Below are 26,857 nucleotides of genomic sequence, written 5' to 3'. Positions count from 1 at the left end.
TTATTAGAATTTTAGATCTGTTATGAATTACATGCATAGATTAGACTGTGATATATTATTGCATGCGTGGGATTTGTTGATGAATGACGGTATGCAAATTGTTACTTTATCACCTAGTTGTTATCCAATAAGAGAGACTGTACATAAAGAAGACTCCTGTTAAAAGTATGGTTTATAAGCGTGCTTCAAAGCATGACTATACTCACTCGACATCGATATCCCGATGCTAGGAGTTTCGAGTTCCCTTGATATCGATATCCCGGTATGAGGTTTCCTTGACTATTACTATTATAGCATTGACTAGATGATGCACTTTTGATCGGACGTGTTATGGGTCACAGTTATTTTCATAATTTTACAGAAGTCATTCCATGGTAACTTCGTGGCTGGTGCATAATATTTCATGTATGGTCACTTGAATTAAACTGACAAACATGGGGTTTATAAAGAGGAATTGGACGGAGAATATAATATGTATATAAACGGGCACATGCGCTTTCCTGATATCGCGAGTTATATATATACATGGACCAAATGGCCAATACTTGACTTGAAGGTGTAGCCCCGGACAGGTTTATGGGAACCCGATTATATATATAAAAATATCCTTCTCGAATTCATATAACATGTAAAATAAGAATAATATGCTTGTGTGTCCTATAGTAGGCTTTGTTTGATATCTACAATTAGAATTTCCTTTATTATCATTGTGGATGATTATGGACCAGTGACCTATTATAGGATGGCTAGTTACATGGTCTCATTACTTAGATGATTATGGATTCTTGTGAGATACGAACCATTTATATTCTTTTTATACATAAATCGAGATTAATATTTAATTATCTACAATTTGAGACATATAGTATATACATGAGGGTTTCATTGTTTGGATTATTTCGCTCAACGTACTACGTCTTGTGTTGTAGATTTTTAAGTATTAATTCCATCTAGTTGTATGACTTTGTTACTCGGATGTTTATGGATTTTTCCTTGATTATTATACCCTAATAGTGGATTGTATCTAGCTTGTTAGTTTTCCAGCTGCATGATTCTATTTATTATTATTGTTATTGCATGGGTCGTTCGACCATTTCTATTCTTCCTTTTGGGATCTTGTCGTGTGCCATGCATGCTGACGTATTCCTATTCTCTCAGGTTGTATGTTAGATTTTGAGAACGAACAGGTTCGATAAGAGCCAAAGTATTCTCAGCAGGAGTGCCTTGCAGGCAGAGCAGAAGAAGAAGCCGAAGTTTAGTTATTTTCTTTAGTTGTTCGAAGGTCCTTGTTTACTTTTGTATCATTTTCCTTTTCTGCTTGATCAGTGTATTTTTATATTTTCCAGTATTTCAGTTGGATTGTTTTGTATTAGAACATGTTGACTCGAATATAATGTCTGGGATGATATTTCAGTTGTGATATGTATCATTTTGTTCTGAGTTGTTTATTATATTCTCGTTACTGTGATCAGGGACCTGTGATTTTGCTTTATATTGTTTGACGGTTAGCATATTAGATTGAGTAGAAATGGTCTAGTATTTATTTCTCCTTAGTCTATTACGTCGCGGGCTTGTTCACGTTCTGATTCCCCGATATTTTGGGAAGCGGGGCGTGACAATGGATAAGTCCTTAGTCATGACAATCACCTTATTAATATGCTCTATGATATTGTCTCCCTCTTGAATACGACAAGAAATATATTAACGCAAGATGAGTTGAATGTGTCGTATTTTTCTAATATAGCATTCCAAATGTCCATAGAAGTCTTATAAGTTTCAAAAACTTTGATCAAGTTATCTTCCATGAACATGAGTATTAGACTTTTTGCCTTTTTATCTTTGGACTTCCATTGTTCAAACCATTTCTTTTCTTCATGTGTAGATTTATCTGTAAGAGCATATCGTATTTTTCTATGCCATATAACTGTTGACCCTATAGTTTTGATGATGATTTGTCAAACAATTTATCGCTAATATATTCTCTAGTTTTGTTTTTATGTTTCTCTTTACAGGTATTTCAACACACGACAATCAAGCGTTAAAGATTCAAGTTCATATGTGTGGAGTTACCTAGGTATAAGAGTAGTTTACTTACATATATTGTATGTTTATATTTAAGCTCAATATATGTACACTTAACACGATTTTTGACGTTTTCTATCATATAAATGATTTTTCATCAAACGTTGTTACAATATCTTTTATTTCATGTTTACAGCTCATTCAGACTTTATTATATACATATAATATATGCATGATATATATATACATGTTTATAAGTCATATCAAAATTTTCATATTCGTAAAATACATGTTTTACGAACACTTTTAAAAAACAGTGTGTTTTTGCAAACGAAAATTATTTTTTCAAAAATTCCTTTTCTAACATGTTCATTTTATCATTTAGAAACTTTTTCCAAAGTTTTACTATTTTTGGAATTGATTTGATATTTTTAACGTAATTTCAAAATCAGCCCAAAAACCTGTCATTTACCTGTATCAGTTTGCGGTCGACCGTCACGGTCGACTGCCAGTAGCATTTTTTCTTTCTATGGTTTTTATGTGCTCACGGTCGACCGTGACGGTCGACCGTGAAACCATATAGAGACTTTTGCGGTCGACCGTCGCAGTCGACCGCCAGCATCAATTTTTCAAACCTCAGTGTTTTTGTGCTTTGCGGTCGACCGCCACGGTCGACCGCCGAACTCATGATTGTATTCCAACGGCTAGTTTATGATTTGATTCTCTGGGGTTTTTTTGGTCATTTCAAGTTGGTTTTTGCTGAGTTCTTGAGTGGGTATAAATACCCCATTGCTCTTCTATTTCAGCAACTAAGAAAACCAAGAGTTTTATTTTTACAAGAAGTTTTAACAAAGATTTAAGAGGCGTTTAAAGAGCTGTTAAGCTAATTTTCGTTAATCTACTTCAAGAGAAGTTTTCTACAACAAGAAGCGGCTTTCAATTATTGGAATCATCATCTACTACTCTTCTTGTTTATTGAGAAGTTTTCTAAACTCTTCCTTATATAGCTTACTATTTCATTTTTATTTATTTAGCTATATTTATTGAGTTGTATTATTTTCATTCACTATTATCACACACACATATTAAGCTTAATATCTTCATACTATATAGTGTGGGTTGTGGGGTGTGATTTAGTGAGTGTGAGCTTCATTTGCGTTCTCATTTGTTGTTGAGAATAAACCATTGTATTTAATCTTTATTTGTGAGTATCACTTGTAATACACTTGTACACCGAGAGAAGTGTGAGGCGAGAGACGGGGTCGAATCCAATAGGAATGGCGTCGGTTGTCGAACCTAGGGAGAGGTTGCATCCGAGCACTTGAGGAGGAGGACACGGGCTAGGTTCCTACACTTAGTGCGTAAAGTGTGATTGCATAGTGTTTGTTGTGTGAGAGTTTTCGGTAAGCTTGTAAACCGAGTGTGTAGAAGTTCCGGCTTCCAAACCGGATTGTGATAGTGAAGATCTCCTCGAGGTGAGGAGCGGGGACGTAGGTCGTGGGGACCGAACCTCGTAAACATATCTTGTGTTTGTGTTTGCTTAGCGTATATTTCTTTTGTGCTCATTCTTATCGTTCTTATTCATATCTATCTCTTGCAAGAACAAATTGATCAACATAATTTTAATTAGAATTTAATCGGGATTAGTTAGCATAAGACCCTAATCACCCCCCTCTAGGATCTAACAATAACATTATTACTGTTATTAAATTTATCAATTTCCCTTAGTTCTAATAGAACACGCTTACTAGCCATCTGGTAGAAAACTAAAACTAAAATTCCAATTTTAAATATTATATAAGGTTGATGTATAGACAGATGTACTAAAAATAGAATAAAGTTAGATACAAAAAACAAAATAAATAAATTAAAAGAACCTGACTGTTTCGAGTTGAGAAATGAAACTCCAATTCGAACGAGATCGTCACCTAGTGGTGTTGAATGGAGAAGCACTTGTCAAAATCGGTTTTGACTGGATTCGGAGATGATCTGCTGCTATCGTTGAGCTGCACCGGATAGGATTTGCGAAGAATTGTTCGGACAACTATAATTGATTGAAGGCAGGTTATGAATTATGTAAGGGGCTAAAGTAAATTTTCCCTCAAGCTAGAAATAGCTTTGTTGAACTTAAAAAAAATAATGGAGGGGCCGAAAAAAAATTCCCTTGCATAATCTATGAGAGATTGAGTCACTGTAAAAACAAAAAGGAAAAAATCCTATTAGGCACGGAGCTTCAAAAACAAACTTTTTGAATGTGGCGAAAAAATATTGGCTTTCTCTCTCTCTTTTTCACACACACACATAGCAAGAGGTGTTGATCTCCTCGGTCAAAGAGAAGAAATGAAAGGATAGTGGGTAGCTGGGTTTTTTTTTACTTCTTTTGAGGTGTAGAGATTGATGGACAAAGATTAAAATATTAAAAAAATAAGAGAACAACTTCTGTTTGAAGAAAACATTTTTTTAAATATAAGAACTTGGGAAACGAAACCGTGGGGGAAGAGCCAATAATCTCTTTTCTCTATCGGATAAAAGAGTAAAAATAGCAGGGAACAGATTTTTAATTGCTCTAATACCAATGTACGAAACATAGAAGAAGAAAGAAAATAATGAGATTTCTTTTGAGGGGGCTCCGGTGATAGAACATGTTTTTTTTTCTGTGTTATATCTTCTCAAGAGAAGACTGCACTATTTATAGAGACTATCCATCATCTCCACACCCTCAATTGTTGCCTCTTGAGAGAGATTCTCTCAACAACCCACTTCTCCATAATTCTCTCAATTAAGAATAGTTGATTTGGTCACACAAGACCAAGTTAAAATAACAAGAAGTGATCCATAAGAGGCTCCATGGACAGAAAATCAAGCACATGATTGAGATACCCATATTACACTCTAATCCTGCCAATATTAGCACACTGGTTGCCGAAAAGGAGAAAGAGTGCTAAATGAAGACATATAGAAATGAAGAAAAAGAAGAGTCAACATGAAGTATGTATTCCTCCAAAAGAAAAGTAGGCAAAGAGATTTTAATCAACCTCAAAATACCACATATCTATCTATATCTACATCTATACTACATATAAAAAAGGATTGCCTTGTGAAAACTTTTGATTTCCATTTTTACCCTTTTAAGTCTGATAATTATCAAATATGTCATAATTAATCATTCACTAATTATATATAACCTCTTATTAATTATGCATTTCCTCTTTTTTTCAAAACTTTGGCCACACTATTTTTATTATTTAATTATATTATTTAATATAAAATTTGAAATTTATTCCTAACTTATCTTCACATAATATTTAAATTTGTAGAAAGAGTAAAAATAATAAAAATTCATTAGGCTTATGTCTTACACATTTGGGTTTCACCTCTTATGGAGGACTACCAATTACCTTGCATCTTATTAGCCTTTTAAAAATATGATAATAGTATGAAAAATAATTTATATTTATTATAATTGTAATAGTATTGATGGTATAATGATTTTAATAGTATTTTTAAATTAATAGATTACACTGTAATTTAATAATTATACAAATGAGTAAATTATTTACTAATAGTGTAATAAACTAATTTTTAAATTAGAATGTAGTTACTAATAGTATCATAATTATGCTATGTATAATATTATTTTATTTAAAAGAGAAGAAACTATTAAATATATTATAATTATTTTAATAAATTATGAATAAATTATAATAATTATTCAAACTATAATAATTAATCCTACAATTCCTTATACACAGTTTTATCATATAATTTATTCATTTAAATACAATTATGATTGTTCAGAACTTATATTGCTATACAAGTCATTTCGTTATTTTGCAGCCAACGAAAAAAATCGAGAAACATAAAACAAAACATGTATGCTCTCGTGCAAAGCACAAGCACTACACTAGTTCATGTAAGTATATAAATCTCATCTGTATCTAGTAATGGAACGTACGCCATTGACCTGTAAACTGGGGGGGATCAAAGCAAACAACTTTAGCGGAAAAAAAAGAAGAGGGGAATGAAGATAGAGATGTCCACAGCAAAGCAGGTGTTTTCCACATCATTTACACATTCGAGGGGGAAATAAATCATAACAATATCTTGATATCTTCAAGTTTTCAACAGAAACCATCAAATGCTCTGGACTTCTACCCTGCTCCTAACTTCCTTTCCCTGTTTCAACTTGCTAAGAGCCCCAGAGACCGGCAATCTCGTATGTCTTATCAACTTTAAGCTACCCATTTTAAAGCAGGGAAAGGAGTAGCCAACATAAAGAAAATGATACCATCTCAACAAGAATTCTTTTTGCTGCTGCATAAACCGTGCATGTCGCTCACTCGGCAGCTGTAACTGTGGCACTCAGCGATGCTTATCTGTATCTGTACCGGCTGCACCTTCTACATTATCTTACACATACAAGAGTCTACGAACTCATCCTCTGAGTCACTTGAATCACTGTAAAAAAGAGCCCAAAAGAGAAGTGTCAAGTCACTTGAACCATGGTAAGACAGAACCACAGCTAAAATACTTGCATCATGCATCCTTTTAGTCGCCTTTCGAACATTTGCCATAGGAAAAGAAAACATGAAAGCTAGTTAGTCTGAACCTATTACAATGTTGCATTCTAGTACATAGTAGTACTCAGACCATGTGATTACAATGTATTACAACGTTACATATTAAATAGAAAAGTCTGACCCCAATACAATGATACATTTATTAAATAGAAAAGTCTCATCTTATGACCTGACAATTAAACCTAATACCACGTTACATTGTTAGGATTCAAACCATGCGATTAAGCTGTCATCTCCTACCTAGTCAGCCTGAACTTATTTTTCAGGATCAAAGACTATTCTAATATACAGGTTACTTCACATGAAGCGGCAACAGAGTATGAAATAACAACTTAGCGTAACCCTCGTTGTTAAGATTGTGCTTTAAATCCTCAGGAGATTGGGACACCAAATTTTTATAGGTTAAATTTTGCATTACGTTTTCTATCACAGTTATATGTGGTTCGAAACCCTGGGCAAAGCAAACAGCTTCATGAATAGAAAAGGCTTAAGGGCCAGGCTTGGACTGACTTGGCATTTAAGATCTTACCCAAGCTATCTAGACGTTCAATCAAAAAGTCTGCTCAGGATATAAAGGAGAAAAGCAAATTCGACAAATGAGAAGTTAGAAAGCAATATTCATGAACATGTAGCAAGTTATGCTTCTGTTAGCCCTTTTCAAATTTTAATATGCATTCAATATTGACATCAGTTTCTTTTTAAAAATAAAACCAGCTAAAATTGAAACAAAATACCCATACTGTTTTGCTTATAATGATCCTCCTCCTGTGCAAAATACATTAAGTGATATTTGGCAATCAAGGATATTGCTAAGTGCTACTATAAATGGCTTGACAAAAAGTATCTCCATTGGCTTCAGTTGGATAATTTTAAGTTTTTTACCATAGAAATCACCTTAAAATAGTTGTAATTTAATTATACGGAAAAAGCCTTTCAATTTCAATTTATACATAAACCACCTTAAAAGTGGGTTTTCGATGCAATCAACTACCTCTCAGTCAAATTTCCACTGAAAACACAAAAATAAGCTTTAAAAAAATTCAACATCAAGGCATATGAGTTGTCTCCTAACAAGACCTAAACAATGTTTTAAGAAGCCTCGGTCTAGCCCGCCTAGGCGTACACTTTAACAAAACCTCATCCACCACCACTTAAAACGAAGAAAGAAATCCGCCTAGGCGCTAGGCGTCTAAACTTTCTATAACATTGGTATTTATTATCAATTACTATGATTAAAAAACAAAAAAAATAGAAAAACCACCTAGGCAGCACCTAAGCTCTGGGCATCGGGTCCAACGCCTAGACCGTCTAAAGCTTTTGGTAACCATGGACCTAAATACTAAAAATTGAGAGTTTTTAGGGGTAATTTTGGGTTTAGTGAAAATTTTGACTGGATGGCGGTTGATTGCAACAAAAAACCACTTTGAAGGTGGTTTATGTATACATTGAAATTGAAAATTGGTTTATGCGTAATTACCCTATTTTTAATGTGGTTTCGAAAAAAACCCCTAAATTGAAACACCAAGTTATTTATTAAACAGAATCCAACACTAATTGTTATGGAGCTCAACGATTTGAAAACCCAGGCATCAGAAAGCTAATGCATAACATCGCGAGAAATCCCTCTAATTGGCCTAGGCCAGGGAGTCTTCTGCATCTAATCAGGCATTGAGTAGAAGCACAACGGTTGTGCGGTAACATCAGAGTAGGTGAAACTTCAGACATCTTGAGGGTAAACTGCCTAGCGCCTACATCTTGAACTTGCCATACAAAACACTTCCCTTAAACATCTAGACACCACTTCATTTGACATAAAGAAAATTTGTATGGTTAGAAATAGGATAAATTTCACAATTTGTATGGTTAGAAATAGGATAAATTTCACAATTTGTATGGCTAGAAATAATTATAAAAAAGAATAGAAGGTGACTTTTTTCAGTATTGAGGGCATCTTCTCCCCTTTTTCAGTCAGGTGCTTGACATGTGACACATTAGACTTATATGGTATTACTTTGAATTAAATCAAGGTGTTTGTTTTCCAACGACTGCTTATATAAAGCTACAAGATACACAAAATGACCACCAAACGTTCAAATTCTATTGACACGTATAACATCATCAAAAGTTTCATTTTTACCACATACAATCAACTCAAGCTTCTAAATAACAACAAATTAATTAAATTGCAGCCAGAATTAATTAATTAACCTCGGAAAGAATTCAAGCACTTGGACGAGCTGGTCCCCGTGATCATCGTTCCACTGCACTCGCCCCTTGGCGTTCTTCATCCCACTCTTCCTCTTTCCCGCCATGGCCGAGGGCAAAAGTGCCTTTTTCTCCAGATCCTCCTCCTCCTCAGCGTCTTTTTTGGGTAGAGAGATCTTGGCCTTATTTCTCCATTTCGACTTTTTGGGTTTTATTCTGCCGCGATCCATCAATTTCCCCCCTCATTCATACCCAATTCTCGAAACTTCCCGTTAATTATGAGATCAAATCGCGTATTTTGGTAAAAAATGAATTACGTTTTTCTTTTCTTTTCTTTTCTTTTTTTCCGTTTCGTTTTGGGAGAGAGAACGCGAGAGGTAAATTGGGGGAAAATGAAGAAGAAAATTACAGAAAACCCGCGATTCTCTCGACCGCGGTTTTAAATATAGAGAGGGAGGAGGACGGTGACCTCACGTGCCGCGCACGTGACTTCCTTTTTCGGGGCTTTCTTATTGGGCCAGGGCTTTTGACGACCGGGCCATAAATGAAAAGGCGGGTATTAAGGGCATCAAATTGGGAACGCTCAAGCAATTGCCGCCAAAGTTTGGCGCGAGATTTTTCTTAGGTATTATTTTAATCCGACGCTCATCTTTTTGCTCTCACTCCCTCTTCTCTCTCTCTCTAGAGTTTCCTTTTACTGCTCCCAGATCTTCGATCTTGAAGATTTATTTGGGTGGATCTACACGACCAAGGTTAGTATCGATCAAGCGAAGATCTTTTCTTGTTGCTAGATGGTTTCTCTCCTTCTTTTGCCCTAATTTTACATTTTGATGCACGATTTGAGATCTGAGGTGCATTAGGGTTTTTAATCGCTTGATTTACTTTGTGTAACCGAAATTTATAGCCATCTAATTGATTCTGCTCCTTTTTTATGGCAAATGCATCGCTTTTATCGTCAATAAAGATATTGACGATCTGAGGTGATGGATCACTTGGGTTGATTCGATCCTTTGAATTTCTGCTAGAGAAATGCTAAAGATAAAATCTTGAACGGTTTTGAGATAGAAATTGCTCAATTTTGTAATTCTCGATGTTAAATTGTGAAATCCTCAAACTCCAGGCATGCCTCTTTCCCATTCCAAACCACTTGGCAAAGAATGGAAAGGGTTCATTTTTTATTTAACTATTCAGATCGAAGCACAGATCCTTTTAGTGTGAGTTTACACGTTGCCCCACGAGGAAGGCCATGCCAATTCTGTGTTTTGCAAAATGCTTGGTTTGGAAACTATAAATGTGTCACTAGGATATGGCAGGATTTAGTGGAAGGGCTCTGTGTTTGTATTGTTGATACCAGTAGCCAAAAGATGTCAGCTAGTGGCTTCTTCAAAATTCTGAGGATGACCAGAAAAGCTGTAACCTTGTGGATTTAAAACTGGGGGAAATGTTTTGTTTGACTAGTTATCTGAAGCAAAATCTTGACCTCAGCATGAGCACAAACTTTGCACTTAAACGTAGTTAAACCTTTCTTGAGTAAAATTAGTTAGACCTAAGTAATCTCAAGAAACTTCTGTTTTTTGGGAGATAATAATGGTATGGCTTCCTTTTGGGTTTTTGAAGAAAAGGGGAGGGGCTGTTTTTATCAAGCTCTACATGGTAGAATATGCTTGCGGTTTCTGCATTAGAGTTATATATTAATTTTGGTCGAACAAACATTCTATGCACTTGATTAAAACAAATTTCCTAAATATGTGTGAGAACTCTTTCAAGTAAAGTTACTTGATGGTTCACTATTACTTAAAAGTTAAATCAATGGATGTGCGCGGACAAATAAGTTCATCTTTGAGAATGGTGCAATATTCCTGGGTTATATCTGATATCATACTCTTTCTGAGAAAAATATCATACTCATCTTAGCTATAAAATGAAATTAACTATTTTGAAAGCTCAATCGAATGGTATAGTTAGAATCTAATTTGGTATTAGATCATTTTTTAATCTTAATGGAATATTTGGAGGTGAGAGAAGATACTGAATAATATAAAATATTCTCATATGTTCTGATATTTGGTATGTCTTACACTAGGAAACATCTGATTGTCTCATCTCCTTCGAGTAATGATTTTAGTATGAAGACCAAGTGCATGAGTATATGCTTTAAATGATGCCAATATGCTACTGCTTGAGCACTTATCTGTTTAATCTCTGTGAACAGGATCAAACATGCCTCGCGGAGGTTCCTCCAGGGAGAGAAGGGTGGAAACAGATTCTCATCAGAACCCGAATACAATGGGCTGCAGCCCAAAGAACTCCACTCTGACTAAAACGCTAAATGTAAGCCCTTGTAGGAGGCAATCTTCACGGCTCAGGGCATTAAATGCTGTATACCAGGCTGAAGATGCAATCAGCTCAGAACTTCAGCAAGCTAGTGGAGACAGCAGTCACCATTTTTTCACCCAGACAAAGGCAGAAAGCATTGAATCCACTGATGATCCTAGTATCACTGAGACTTTGAAGGATCTGAGGAGAAGATGCAAATCTAAAAAGCGGAAAGCGCTGAACCTTGCTGATTCCTCAACTTCTGATCAGAGTCATGCTCTTGTGAAACCAAAAGAAGAGGAGCCTGACCTTGAGGAACCTCTTATTTTTTTGAAATTGAAGTCGTCAAATAAATCTAGAGGCAGAAAAGAAAAAAGACTTTCACATCATTCGGAGTCGGTTTTATCCGTAGAAGGAATAACTGCACTGGCGTGTTATCCCTCTTTCAATAGGAAAGAAGATTTTTCACTTATGCCAAATTACAGATCATTGACTGCAGAGGAAGTAGCCTTTATAGATGAATCGAATAGTACACCAGGTGAGATTATTGAAGCTGTTTATCCATACTATATAGCATCTATGTCTCTAACCATCCTCCAAGCGTAGATATTTCTTTGTGATTCATCTTCTAAGTATGTCTCATATAGATTAATAGGGGTAAATCATAAGATAGGTCATGGCTATAAGTTTTAAATAACTATATGTTATGTTATACTAATGCAGTTCCTGATCTTCTTTCAGAAAGCATTAACGAGAATTCGGAAGTGATTTCCGATAATGATCAAATTCATGTTGGCAGTCCAGAGTTAGTTTACACCATCAAAAGTGAGATCGTGGAGACTTGTAATACTGTTAGTTCTAACTCGGTCATCAGTGGCAACTGTAGTGCTCTTGGTGAACTGTCTCATAAAATATGTGAAGAGTCGGTAGATGATCAGTCATATTCTGCTAGCAAAATTCTACCTCCATGTGTTATTAGTTATCAAGAAACGGGTAGGCACAATTATTCTCCCTCAGCAGGATCACAAATGGGGGCCAGTTTTCCAGTTGATGCTTCAAAATCTGTTAATGAAGTTAAAAGCGAGGCTGTTGAAGCTGGTTCACTAGAGACTATAAGTGCAGGTCATATTTCTGCCACTTCTGATTTGGATTGCATCGGAGATTTAAATAATCCTGGCAGCTCATGTAGTAAAGTACAAGAGAGAATGGATGAAGGTGAGTTAGATCTAGCAGCTGAAACTTCCTTCACAACAGAACCTATAGTTTGTTGTATTAATGAAAGCCCTTTCGAATTCATGGACATAGACAACTATCTTAATTTTTCAGAATGTGGCAAAGAACCTCTTGAAGAGACGGACAAGGATGTCAATCCTCCAAGAAGCAACGAGGAACCACTAGATTGTTGTGTCAATCAAGTTTCTCTTGAATTCATGGAAACTGACAACTGCACCAGTCTTCCAGAAAGAAGCATAGAGCAATATGAGGATAAAATAGAACTAGATTCTGCAGAAAGGTCCTGCCACAAATTTTCACCTTCTAAAACTGAGACCCAAACACCTTGTGCTTATAATTCTCAGTTGGTCTCAGCAACTACAAATCTTGGTACTGATGTTTGTGGTGAAGATAGAAACCTTAACAGTAAATTGGGGGAGGTTATACATCAAGGTGTAATGACTCAATTAGATAATTTAGCTGTAGCTGATTGTCAAGAATGCACAGCTGACAATAATAGTACAGAATTTCACACAGCCAAACAATTTGAAAATAATGATGATGAAATACTGGTTCCCGATATTCCAATATGCAATCGTGAAAAAAATGCGTCCGGTTTCAGTGAGGAAGTTGGTTCTCTTGGTAGCCTAGTTTTCAAAGCACTTTGTGGTGATGCACGGAGAAATAGTAATGAAGGTCATTTCGATTCTCACATTGACAAGAGTTCCCTATTGGGAATATATTATCCCTGTCTTCCTTGGTATTCAGGCACATCTTGTGACTCTGTTGAAGATTCACATGCTGCTGATGAAAGTTCTCCTGGAACTGAGAGTTTCCACTATTCTACCTTGGATCAAAACAGCTCTCTAGGAGAGAAAGCTAACACTTCCGAAGTCGATGAAGCAGAACTCGTTGAAGAACCTGATTGCCATTCTCCTCAAGTTTCCCCTTCAGATTCCAGTGCAGTTAACAATGTAAAAGACAGTTCATCAGAGTCTTCAGAAAAAGTTCAACCTTCAGCAGAAAATATGTTATCCTCACCTGTAGAGATGCCGACTAGCCGTTCTCCAGAAATGTCTTATTTAGTTAAAGAAGAGGGATCCAACATGGAGAATGAACTCAAATTATCTCCAATAAAGCTGTTATCAAATAGGAAGGTGGGATTCCATTTCCTTGGTCCTCCCTTTGGCTTCTAAATTTGTGATTTACTCTTTAACTTACCAGATATTCCTTTGCAGGAGTTTTCTCCGACTTCTCAGGAAAAGCTTCGTTGGGCTTTACATGTCAATAAGTCAGATGATATGATCAAAACTGCAGGTATGTTATTTTAACATGTCAGGATTTTTCCTTTCCTTTATACCTTTTAACTTTTATATTTCTTGATTATATCCTTGCTGATCACATGCCATAAAAATCCCCTTATACTGGAATGAGGCTTTGCTTCAAGAATCAGCCTAATGAGCTTTATTATTGGTGTCAGATCATGAGGAAAATGAAGTGATGCTGAGTTCAGAGAGAAAGAGAGCAAAGAACAGAAGGAATCGCTCATTTCAACTGCTTTCCAAAGGAACCCTCAGATCGCAAGATCCTTCTGATGGAAATTGTTCTTGCTCAAATAGCACCTTCATCCACATCCAGGCCCAGAAAGCAGTAACATTTTCGCAGAGGCAGATGCAAGATATAGAAAATATTGCAACCAAACTCTTAAACGGGTTGACATCTATGAAAAATATCATGGTGGAAAATACAGGTTCAGATGAACTACGATCTGATGAGGTAAACATTCTGAACTCAGCCCTTCAGACATTCTACTTGCTGTGCACTACATATCTCGAAAGGCTAATTAGAGATTCAAAAAGCATAATTCAAATAAAGTGTCCTGTTCCTTGATGCTATTGGATATAAGGTTAGAAACACTGTATTTGAATTCTAATTGTGTTTTCTTTTTCCTCTAAAAAGTAGCATTTTCTTAAATAGGCAGTAAGAGGAAAAAAGTGTGCCACTGTACTGAGTTGATAGAGGTGTAAAGTTTTTCTTAGGGGCTGTTTGGTTGTATGTTTTTACCATGTAAAAGGATGTAAAGTGTAAAAAAGTGGGTCCCAATGTTAGCTTTCATCACTTTCAATTGTTTGTTTGTAGTTGTGAAAATAGTGTAAAGTGATTTCATATGCTGATGTGGCTTGTAAAGTGATTTCATGAAAAAAAGACATGATTTTAGGAGAAAGCTGACATTGAAGTTAGGAAAAAATAATAAAAAATAATTCCAACCAATATGATCATTTGAGTAGGGACCACTTTTTACACTTTTCAAACAAACAATTAAAGTTTCATTTTGAAAACCAAACAAGTGTTTTATGATTCCAATGGAATAAAAAACAAACAAAGAAAAGTATAAAAGTGAAATTGATGAGGTGGACAACAACTTTCAAAGTTGTGTCATAAATACACAACTTTACCAACAACAACCAAACAGCCCCTTAGTGTTCCTGTTGTGTGTAACTTTCTATGCATACAATATGGAATTACTGAACTATATCTTAGTTCTTAAGTGTGCTTTTTTTTTCGAGTCATTTTTCGAGGTCTAGTTATTAACAAGTCATTCTTTAATGCAGGTTCAAGTATGGTCGACACTTTTTCCTTTAATCTGCAAAATATTGTTGTTTTAATTAATACGTGCAGCCTATTTCTGTTCCTCATTATTCTTTCCATGCTACAGATCAGAATGGCTATCAAGAATGCATCAAATCTTGAAGCTACCACAAGAAAATGGATGTCTATGATGGCAAAGGACTGCAATCGATTCTGTAAAATAATGGTTGGTTTTCTTATCTTATTGTGATATGAATTAACGTCATAGGAATTTTGTTTTGAAAATTTGATCAACCAATTTATATCGCCTTTTGATTGCAGAATGTAACAGAGAACAAGGGAGCTTCACCTACTGCTGTTAGGAAGCAACGAAAGAAAATAACTTTTGCCGATGAAGCTGGTGGCTCCCTTTGCCATGTCAAAGTTTTCGACCAACTACCTGCTTCTTTATAGTGCTCAGAATTGATAGCAAACATGGAACTTGTGAGCTGAGCATAATTTATTGCTTGCTTAAGCATTCTAATATACTGATCAATCTTCACTGCATGTAAACACTGAAGTTTTTGTGACTGAAAGGAGTGCAGAATTAATGTAACGGTTTTTGAGGAATTTAAATTACCTGAAGTAAAGATTCTTGTTGTATTAATTATTTGTGGGATAACCATTCTGTAATTTAGTGTAATGAGTGCAGCTGGAACATTGTATATGGATGTATTTTCTGCAATTGTTTCTTTCATTCTGTGTATTTTGATCCTGTGATCTAAGTACCCATAGTGATAATATCTTTGAGTTCTATTTTCTTTTTTGGTATTCTTGATGCAAAAAGGTCCAACAATTTGAAGCTCATTTTTTTAGAAGCCCAGGGTTTGGGGCCCTCTTTCACAGTCCAGTGCCCAATAATTAAAAATTGGGGACATAATTAGAAAATGGGGATAGTTACCTTATAGACGTAAATCGATTCTTGATCTTTTGAGCTAAGGGGCTGTTTGGTTCACCTGTTTTATGAAAAAGTTTTGAGAAAACACCTGATAATAGCGTTATTGTAAATAATAGAATTCTGAAGATTTTTATAAACTGTGTTTGGTTCTAAAAAAAATTATAGAAATATTTTTTATAAAGTAAGAAAAAATGTACTATTTTATAGAAATCAACTTTTTCTCTAAATGGGCAGAAATTGCAAGGAAATTTGACGCATATAATAAAAAATTAATTAAGTACACCAATACCATTCCCATGTGATTTCCCATGAACACTGTTAGTAAACTATTTTCTATAAAGTGATATCCAACCAAATAAAGAAAAAGAAAACAACATATTTTCTATAAAGTTAGCAACTTTTTCATACTTTGAACCAAACAAAGAAATAACCAAAAACAAGGAATATGATACTCTTTGAGTTCTATAAAATTTTCCTATAAATTTTATAGAAATACAAGGAAATTAAAATTTGAGTATTTCCCCCCCTCTTTTTTTATAGAAATTGAACCAAACAGCCCCAAGGCTCCAATCATTATACGAGTGTTTTCGCCGTAAGTGGGATGCGAGAAACATGGACACAAATATGACAAGAAAAAGAATAAAATTAATGCAGAAATATATGCGCTACATAATTTTCTCTCATCTTAATGACGTGATCATGAACAGTCCTCCCGCTCATTTAATATAACTAAACTAATCAATTGTCATGACTACTTTCTTAATTGCTCATTCTATTCAAATATGCATTTGCGCGTGTTGTGTTATAATTTTTTTAAAACTAGTTCCATGTTCCTCTCATCGAACATAAGATTTATTAACTCCTCTCTAAAAAGGGGTTATCAAACGCTCTCTCATACACAATTTTGTAAAGAAAGAACAAGTGACGAGTCAAACAATGTTACTGTCGATGGAAACTACTAGCTATCATCCAATTCCAAAGTGCTGATCGCATGAGACTTGGGAGGGACTAAATCAATTGCCTACAACAATTAACATTCTTCATTTGTACCAGAAATTGTACTCACGATGTTTTTTTTTATATAATAAATGCATTGGGAGGTTATAGACGTCCTCAGTCTCAATTTTCTCCTTCATTCTTTGCTGCCATATGCGTGGCCAAGGATCAATCAATGGGGATTTTTTATATGCATTTAGTATCTAATATGCATCTAATAATTCTTTTAGTTTAAACTTTTGCCGTTTGCATGAAGCTTCCTATCCCTGCGATCAATTCTCAACTTTTCGCCCTAGGTAAAGTTGCTGAAATTGACTTGTTTTCTTTGTTTTTTAGCCAGCATCACGAGTCATTCGAAAAAAAAAATTCTGCTTATGTTTTATGTTTGATTTGGCTATAAAATTGTAGTTTGATGTAAAAGAATAGACTTCGATTTCTGTTTCTTCTACCAGGGTGAACTAGTCTGCTGTCCGTGCAAAGCACGGGTTTTTTGCTACAGTATTTCCGCCTTTTTAACATCTCCTGTTTTGAATTTTCTGGGAATGCTACAGTATCCCGTTCTGCTACAGTACCTTTTAAATGCTACAGTATACCCTTGTGCTACAGTATTATTTTTAAATTAATTATCTGGTACAGTAATAATGCTACAGTAAATCTGATGTAGCATTTACTGTAGCATGAACAGTAACTCTCTGGTTCTCCCTTTTGTATACAGGAATAGATGTCCCATAAACTTATTTATTGTTGTTTGTTTCGTCACAGGCATGGATGATAAATTTGTGATCATTCAAACAGAATGTAGTTGAAGTTGACAAATATATGTATACTCTTCATAAGTTCAAGTAATTACGTAAGCAACTTTTATCAGGATGTTTGCATATTTTTCAAATTGGAATATCTACTTCTACCGCGAGTAGTAATTAAGATTTGGATTTGCAATTTTCGTAAAAGATTACTTTGATTAATTAAGCTAACCTCCATTACTAGAATAGTTACGACTTTTGAAACACTAAAGGGGCATGATGGCAACTTCGTTTATGGAAGAAAACTAGTCATGCATTTATAGTTTGGTAAATAATTGGACCTAATCTTAAACTGATATTATTAGGCTAATTTTTTCAGTTTAAACTGAATCATGATCGTTCTACCACTTCAGACTCGGAGTTAGATTACTTTAAGCTAGTTCTAGTTGTGGAGATGATCCTAAGGTTTTGTTTGGCAAACATCCTAACATGGGTCAGGACTGGCCTTGACCTTATTTACAAATAAACTGGTCTTATTTTGGACTAGGGAGAAGGTGGTCCAAAATGAAACCAATTTTAAGGGCCAAATTTGGTCTTGAAAAACTGGCTAATATTGGTCTAGCTTTATCCCAAACACAAATTTGCTCAAAATAGGACCAGGTTCAACCATGACCCTGTTTTGAGGAGTTGGGTGTGTTTAACAATCACCCAAAAACTAGGCTAGGTTCAATCCTGGCCCAATTTTACTTTATACTAGTTTAGTGTTGGACTACAACTTTCCTGTTCTAACATTAAACTGTTTATGGCCTTTTTTAGCCTAAGGCCTAAGAAAAATTAGGTCAGAACTGATCCCGTGTTTACTAATCAAAAGGTAACTTAAAACTGGGTCAGGTTCAGTCCTAACCCAGTTTTAAAAGTTTGTCAAACACATCCTAAAGGCTAGTTTTTCAAATTATGGAACACTAGATGAAGATTGATCCTGGCCAAGTTTAATCTAGTGTAGAAGTGATCCATATAGTGGTGGTTTGCAAAAGAAACTGTTTTGATATCAAAAATTGGTTTAAAAATGGACCAATTCTGACTCAATTTTAGCTAATCATGAAACAATAAGAAAAATAGATCAAGATTAAGCCTGACTAAATTTTAAAAAATTACCGAACACATGAGAAGTCTTCAATTTGACAATTTGTCTTTCTTTTCCTTTTTTTTAAGAAAGAAAATTTTAATATTCTACTTCCTAGCTATTACATGTACTGAGGGGGGCACTACTTTATGAATTTTCCCCTCCAGTTTTTGGGTCAAAAACAAAAGCCTCAACTTGGCCCACACTAGTCGCATCCTCAAAGAAGAAAGAGAGGAAGAATGGTGTCGGGTAGCGTGCCCGCGTCAAATCGTTGCTTGTCGGAATCCAACTCCAAAAAGCTTATGATTCATCACATCCCTCATCAATTTCCGTCTTCTCTCTCTTTATTTATTTATTAGTATCGATCACCAACAGCAAAGTAACAAAAAACAAACCCCAACAGATGGGAGATTGCGTGGATCACGGACAATCCTTATCCAGCTTTGTTCGGGATCAAATTCACTCAAGAGGGGGTACGATAGCCTTCTTTTGGGTGGACAACCCACAATTAATCGGAGGCCAAGTTGGAGTTTTCAGCACTGCCAAATCTACGCTCTATTTAGACCGGAAAACACGGCAGGCACACTCCCAATCACACTTCCGGGCACACCTCCTCTCTCAGCTATCGTGCATGGGGTCCACTTTAGATTTTTTAAAAAAATCTAAAGTGGATCCCGTACACTGTAGCTGAGAGAGGGTGTGCTCCAAGATGTGGTTGGGGGTGTGCCTGTAGTGCCACTCATTTAGACTACACGTACAAAAGATAACAGTATGACTACATATATAATTAAAGAAGAAAAGAACAAGATTCCTTGCTACCTTTCCGCTTATAATTTCTCTTCTTGCTAGAGATAGTAGACTGAAATTTGCAAGCGTTTTTTTAATCGCAGTAAGGAATAATTATGATTGTAAGTCGGGGAGAAATCCGGCCGTAACTAGGTATTGGCCTGAACTTCAATCAAAGTTCATCGCTTTCCCTTAAATTTTTAATGTGAGACAATGGTCACACCCCACCTCAAAGACCAAGATTTTTCACTATGTAAGCATGGCAAATGCGTAGTTCTACATTTTTCTACAATAATATAGATTATTCTAGAAGTGTCCAGAATATTCTAGAACCTTCCGGAACATTAATTTCGGAATGTGCAGAGTCCTCTAGGATATAGTAGAATATCATAGAATAGTATGGAGTTCGGGTGAACACGATTCGGTTCGGGTCGGTTTTTACCAAAATTTGAACAACCGAACCGAACCATCTACAATTCAAAACCGAACCGAACCATTACAAATCGGTTCGGTGCGGTTCGGTTCGGTTGTTCGGTTCTAACTTCATTAAGTATAACTTCACTTCAATTTATCTTTTATATATTATTATTACCCTATGCCAGCATGTATTTGTTTTTTAACTTCACTTCAATTTATTATTCTTGCTCATGTATGTATACTGTTTTTAAGTGAAGTAACTTGTCCTTTTGGATTAAATACTAGACTCTGACGTTGTAATTTTTTAGTAACGGACTTGCTTTGTCTTTGTGTAGCAATCTTTGACTTTGGTCTTTGTGGAGACGAAAAAAGGAGCCGACTCATTAGAACATTGGTTATGTATGAATCAATTCCCTGCAACTGCTATTCATGGTGATCGAACACATCAATAAACCCATAAATCAAAGGCACAAATATATTCGGTTGGTTCGGTTCGGGTCGGTTTGAAAAATTATCAACCCGACCCGAACCGCCTTACTCATAAAACCGCTTTTTTCGGGTCGGTTCGGATCGGTTCGGTCGGTTTTTTCGGTTTGAACCGAACCGTGCTCACCCCTAGTATGGAGAGTGCTAGTAAAAGTTAATTCGAAATAATTAATTGCAAGGACTATCGTGGCTAATTAAATATTATTAAAGACTTCTTCATCTTCTGTGAAATATATCTTGGTCGCCTGATGGTTTCTAAATTCATATTAGCTGTTCCAATGACAAGCTAATTAGAATAATATTATTCATTCATAACGACTTCCTGTTGGTGAATACTTGTTATATAGAACCATCCCAGGCTCCAATTCAAACAATGAAAGATAACATACAACAAGAGGGTAGACTAATTTTGCAATAGAATTCTGCATACGTCAGCTAATTAGTAAAGATTAGGAGGAGCATGCATGCTCTAGTCAGCCGTCCAATCTGAGCATTTCTGTTTAGGGCCTGTTCGGTTATTTCCTAAAAAACCAAAAGATAAAAATGAAAACTAAGAAATCTCAAAAAATACAATTTTACACATTTCCATCCCTAAAACTCACTCACAACATCTAATAAAATATTATTTTTATCCAACAACTTATCCACCACATCTAATAAAATATTATTTTCATCCACAACATCACTCAACTCATCTCATCTCATATTTAAAAATCACTCATATCATCCAATAAGATTGCGACAACTCATCTCATCTCATTAACATTTTATTTCTTTGTTTTCCTCCCAAAAAGCTAGGAAAACAATTTCCTTAAGTGTGGGTCACATCATCCAATAATATAATGATAACTCATCTCATCTCATCTATTTTCTTATTTTTAAGAAATAACCAAACAAAAGAAAACAACCTATTACAAAAAATAGGTTTCTTATAATTCATTTCCTTATTTTTTTTCGCCAACCAAGAAATCTCAAAACAAGTTTTCTTAAAAAGACACTCACATCATCCTATAATAAGATGACAATTCATCTCATCTCATCTTTATTTCTTTGATTTCCTTCTTTTTTTAGCAAACCAAACACTCCCAAAACAATTCTTCTTAGAAATAATTTTCTATTTCTTTGATTTCCCATTTTTTAAGGCAAACGAACAGACCCTTACATAATTCCAGCGAACATAAGCTACTTTGATTCTTAGAGATTCGCTGTTTTCCACCTAAATAACCAAATAGTATATAGTTTAGTCAACTAACTGTTGACAACGTTGAGGGTGTGTGCATAGCCTTCTCACCTAGCTACCTCTACTACAGTGTTCACCTACCTCAAATAGTTTTCACTTATCTCCTGCTACAGTGGTCACATACCCCAAAATAGTGTTCACCTACCCCATGAGAAAACTTATAAATATCCCCCTAATTTTGATTTGTAAAGTATCTCAGTAGCAGAGAGAGAAAGAGAAAAATACATATATAAGTAATATCATTGAGAGATCTTGAGAGAGAGTTTGTGAGAATTCTTGAAGAGTATCTTGATCAAGAGAGGATGTTCTCTTTTATCTGTTTTTGTAACCTCGAAAGGAATATAAAAGAATTGGGCGTCGTCGTTGTACTGTGAAGTAGCTCCGTAAGAGTGAACCACGTTATATCTGTGAGTACTGTGATTGAATTTGTGTCTGCTGGTTTTATTCTGTGATTTTAAGATCATTTAGGTGTGTTTTGTGTCTCCGTTTAAGGCGTTCTTGTTGGCATGTACCCAAACAAGTGAGAAAGACTGAATCTTTCACCATAGGATCTACAGTTGAAGACAACATGTTTCGAATTAAGAAGTTCGGTAACTAAAATTTTATGTATTGGAGGATGTAGATAGAAGACTATTTGTATCTGAAGGATCTTTTCCTACCCCTCCAAGGAGAGGCGAGAAAACCTGAGAAGATGGACGACGATAAGTGGAAGGTGCTCGATCGTAAAGCACTTATCACCATCAAGCTCAATCTTCACCAGCATGTGAGTTATAACTTCTCGCATACGACCACCACCAAGAAGTTGATGGAGGCCTTGGAGGCGCTGTATGAGAAGTTGTCTGCCTCAAATAAGATGTACCTGTTGAAGAAGCTATTCAATCTAAAGATGCAGTAAGGAGCTCGCGTAGCGGACTTTTTGTACGAATTCTAGGCTGTGGTGCAACAGCTTGTTGTAGTGGATCTTAAGTTCGACAATGAGATCCAAGTTCTTCTGCTACTTTTTTGTCTACCAAATTCCTGAGAGATTATGGTGATGACAGTGAGCAACGCCAATGGTAATGACAAGATGAAGCTCGACACAGTGATTGAGGTAATTTTGGATGAAGAATCTCGCCGTAAAATCTCAGGAGCTGAGACCTCTACCAGTAGGAGTGCTCTGCATGTCGAGGCACGAGGGCATGCGCAGAAAAAGGGTAGGGGACGACGAGGCCGATCAAAGTCCAGAGGGAAGTCTGAAGGGTCGGACCCGAATGGTTACAGTGAAGGGAAGTACTTCAGATGTGGAAAGAAGGGTCGCTTTGCATGGGACTACAGAGCTTCTGTTCCAACATCAGTAGGGGATGATCAGGCTGATGGTGTAGCCAATCTTATACACGAGACGGATTTAGATGTGCTTCTCTTATCTCTTGAAGACAGAACGATACGTGGGTCATCGACTCTGGCACATCTTTCCATGCAACTTCACTACAAAAGTTGCTTTTGTCGTTCGTAAAGAAGGACTTGGGGACAGTCTATTTTAACGACGATCAACTTTGTAAGGTCTCCGGGGAGGAAAATTGTATCCTCAAGATAAAGGGCGGGACCACCTTGATGTTGAATGATGTTTGGCATGTATTGGATCTCAGACAGAATTTTATATCAGTCGGGCAACTGACTGACTCCGGTTACAGAGTATCATTCGAGCAGGGAAACTAGAAGGTGTCCAATGGTGCCATGGTGGTAGCATACGGCAAACGCGAGGGGTCTCTCTATATCGTCAATGGGAAGATCGATCGTTTGATTATCGCAGGACAAGCATCATCATCATCCACCAACTGCATGACTTGGCATCGGCGACTTGGCCACATGAGCGAGAAGGGGATGCAGATTATGGCCGCGGGAGAGAGTCTTTCGTGTCTGAGCAAGATCAATCTGACTTTCTGTGAGGATTACATCCTAAGCAAACAGAAGAAGGTGAGCTTCAACATGACCAGGTCGGCTCCAAAACTGCGGAAATTAGAGTTGGTGCACACCGATGTGTGAGGACCTGCGCAAGTCCCATCTGTTAGTAACTCTCTTTACATTGTCTCTTTCATTGATGATGCTACTAGAAAACTGTGGGTGTTCTTCTTGAAGCACATGTTAGATGTTTTCATCATCTTCAAGAAGTGGCTTGCATGTGTGGAGAACAAACAGGCAACAAGCTGAAGTGTCTAAAGTCTGATAATGAAGGCGAGTATTGTAGCCAGGAGTTTGAGAACTTCTGTTCATCCCATGAGATTAGGAGGCTGAAGACCGTTCCAGGCACACCTCAACATAATGGAGTGGCGGAACGTATGAATCATATTATCTTGGAGTGCGCCAGAAGTATGATGATCCACTCTAGATTGTCCAAGAGTTTTTGGGCTGATGCTGTGAATACTGCTACATACTTAATTAACCATGGGTCATCCGCGGCTCTCAGTTATGGGATACCTGTAGAGGCTTAGACCGGAAAGAAGCTGAAGGTAGAATACTTATGAGTATTTGGTTATGACGTCTATGTCATGACCAATCCTACAGACCGGTCAAAGCTTGATCTAAAGTCAAAGAATCTCTCTTTCATCGGCTATGAAGGAGATGAGTATAGGTATCCTTTCTGGGATCACGATGTACGCAAATTGGTGCGGAGTCATGACATCATGTTCTATGAGGATATGGTGTACAAGACCAAAGAAGTGAGTGGGGGTCAGCTATCTCCCCCTCTTTTCCCAAATATTACTGACCATGAGGACGACTGTAAGATACCAGTCAGCACAGAATACGGAGACCAAGAGAAAGTGCAGAATGCATAGCAGCAGGATCCAGCAGAGCTGCCGATCGCAGCTTGCAAATCTCTAAGAAATCCGAGGGTACCAGAGAGGTACCTTTCCACCATGATTTATCTTTTCCTAACTGACAGTGGTGATCCAGAGAGCTATGAGAAGGTATAGCTGACCGGCAAAGCTCGGGGTGAGTGGGAATCTGCAATGGAGGAAGAAATAAAATCCTTGACAAAGTATGAGACTTGGGAGCTCGTAAAGCTTCCAAGAGGGCGAAAGGCTCTTCACAATCTGTAGATTTATCGGGTCAAGGATAAAGCCGATGGACAGAGATGCTACAAGGCGAGGCTTGTAGTGAATGGCTATGAGTAGAAAGTAGTGATAGACTATTTTAACATTTTCTCTCCCGTCGTCAAGTTGACCACGATCTGGATTGTGCTGAGCATTGTGGCAGATCTCCATCTAGAGCAAATGGATGTGAAAATAACATTCCTTCATAGAGATTTGGAGGAATATATCTATATGCATCAACCAGTGGGCTTCGAGGAACAAGGCAGAGAGGGCCTCGTGTGTCGCCTGCGTAAGAGCTTGTATGGTCTGAAGCAAGCTCCGCGATAGTGGTACATAAAGTTCAAGAACTTTATGGAGGAGAACAATTTTCTTAAATGAGACACAGATCACTGCTGATTCATCAAGAGGTATGACAAATCCTATGTGATACTCTTGATTTATGTTGATGACATGTTAATTGCAGGGCCTAACTTGGCCCGCATTAAGGAACTCAATAGGCGTCTCTCCAAGTGCTTCGAGATGAAGGATCTAAGTCCAGCAAATCAGATTCTTGAGATGATGATCATTAGAGACAGATCAACACGTGTCTCAGAAGGCCTATATTGAGAAGATTCTTAAAAAGTTTAGCATAGAGAAAGCTAAACTGGTGGGCTTGCCATTTGTGAACAATTTCAAGCTATAGAAGACCCAAGCACCAGAGACTATTGAAGAGCATGAGTTCATAGCCAACATACCATACACATCTGCTATCGGGAGTTTGATGTATGTGATAGTATGCACGAGGCCAAATATTACACAAGGAGTGGGAATTGTGAGTCGCTTCGTGAGCAATCCAGGGAAGCACCACTAGGGTGCGGTCAAGTGGCTTCTATGCTACTTAAGATGCTTGTCCGACCGTTGTCTTGAGTATGGCGGGGCGGATTTACAGTTAGAGGGCTTTTATGATGCAGACCACGCCAGGGACATAAACTCAAGAAGAAGCACGAGTGACTATATCTTCATATTGGATGGTAGAACGATAAGTTGGATATCTAAGTTATAGAATATTGTGGCTATGTCGATAATCAAAGCCGAGTACGTGTCTGCAGCAGAGGCAGCAAAGGAGTTGTTATGGTTAAAAGCTTTTCTTCTTGAGCTTGGGGTATGCTTTGAGAAATACTTCATCCATTGCGACAGTTTGTCAGGGAACGACACATTCCATGCTCGGACTAAGCATGTTGACGTGAAGCATCATGCCATACGGAGATGGCAAAGCAAGAATAAGTTCAAGCTTGTAAAAATTGATACGAGGTACAATCCAGCTGATATGCTAACCAAGCCAGTTCCGCTCGAAAAAGGTGAGGCTGTGTGTAGCATCATATGGCCTCCGTTGAGAACGTTGAGGGTCGTGCAAGACGCTAAAGATACAAGACATCCGGATGATGCAACCAAAAAATAGAGCTCGTTGAGAAGACTCTCCAAGTGGGAGATTGTTGAGAACGTTGAGGCTGTGTGGATATCCTTCTCACCTACCTCCTGCTTCACCTACCCCCAAATAGTGTTCACCTATCTCCTGCTACAATGTTCACCTACCCCCAAATAGTATTCACCTATCCCCATGAGAAAACTTATAAATACCCCCATATGTTTGATTTGTAAAGTATCTCAGTAGTAGAGAGAGAAAGAGAAAGATATAGTTATAAGTAATATCATTGAGAGATCTTGAGAGAGAGTTTGTGAGAATTCTTAGAGAATATCTTGATCAAGAGAGAGTGTTCTCTTTTGTCTTTTTCTTTTGTAACCTCGAAAGGAATATAAATGAATTGGGCGTCGTCGTTACACCGTGAAGTAGCTCCGTAAGAGTGAATCACGTTATATCTGTGAGTACTGTGATTGAATTCGTGTTTGCTGGTTTTATTCTGTGATTCCAAGATCGTTTTGTGTTTTGGATCTCCGTTTGAGGCGTTCTTGTTGGCGTGTATCCTAACACTAACACCCCTTCAAAAAAGAAAAAAGAAACCAAAAACCAAAAAAAAAAAAAAAAAAAAAAAAAACACACACCAAACTAACTTTTGAAATTGCCACTAAACCGCCGATAACTATTGGAATTGCACAATTACCCCATTAATTTTCCGCATTTTGCAAATAACACGTG

General features: G+C 36.8%; 1 protein-coding gene and 1 long non-coding RNA gene across 3 annotated transcripts; one reads left to right on the top strand and one right to left on the bottom strand.

The window, feature by feature from the left end:
- LOC109819599 lies at positions 6,110-9,301 on the bottom strand. The gene is made up of 2 exons (XR_002241559.1): positions 8,811-9,301; positions 6,110-6,480 (listed from the first exon to the last, which is right to left on the bottom strand). It is a non-coding gene; the product is annotated as an uncharacterized LOC109819599 (long non-coding RNA).
- LOC109819598 lies at positions 9,410-15,669 on the top strand. 2 transcript variants are annotated; one of them, XM_020385377.1, is made up of 8 exons: positions 9,410-9,559; positions 11,020-11,661; positions 11,865-12,338; positions 12,450-13,492; positions 13,574-13,652; positions 13,816-14,111; positions 15,052-15,150; positions 15,246-15,669. In XM_020385377.1, exons 2-8 carry the CDS (start codon positions 11,028-11,030, stop codon positions 15,375-15,377), a joined length of 2,757 nt encoding a protein of 918 aa, XP_020240966.1. In that variant the 5' UTR covers positions 9,410-9,559; positions 11,020-11,027; the 3' UTR covers positions 15,378-15,669. The 2 variants fall into 2 exon arrangements, with proteins under 2 accessions (XP_020240966.1, XP_020240965.1); XM_020385376.1 differs by having other exon boundaries at positions 11,865-13,492.

The sequence above is a fragment of the Asparagus officinalis genome, chromosome 8, assembly GCF_001876935.1.
Source record: "Asparagus officinalis chromosome 8, Aspof.V1, whole genome shotgun sequence".
Classification (NCBI taxonomy): Eukaryota; Viridiplantae; Streptophyta; class Magnoliopsida; order Asparagales; family Asparagaceae; genus Asparagus; species Asparagus officinalis.
The sequence above is the reverse complement of the archived record's forward strand: the minus strand, read 5'-3'. Positions and strand labels throughout refer to the sequence as shown.

Excerpts from the sequence above, each read along its gene's own strand:
- LOC109819598 (XM_020385376.1), top strand. The coding sequence starts at position 11,028 with ATGCCTCGCGGAGGTTCCTCCAGGGAGAGAAGGGTGGAAACAGATTCT. Across the intron at positions 13,653-13,815 it reads TGATATGATCAAAACTGCAG|ATCATGAGGAAAATGAAGTG; the intron begins GTATGTTATTTT and ends TATTGGTGTCAG. Across the intron at positions 14,112-15,051 it reads ATGAACTACGATCTGATGAG|ATCAGAATGGCTATCAAGAA; the intron begins GTAAACATTCTG and ends TCCATGCTACAG.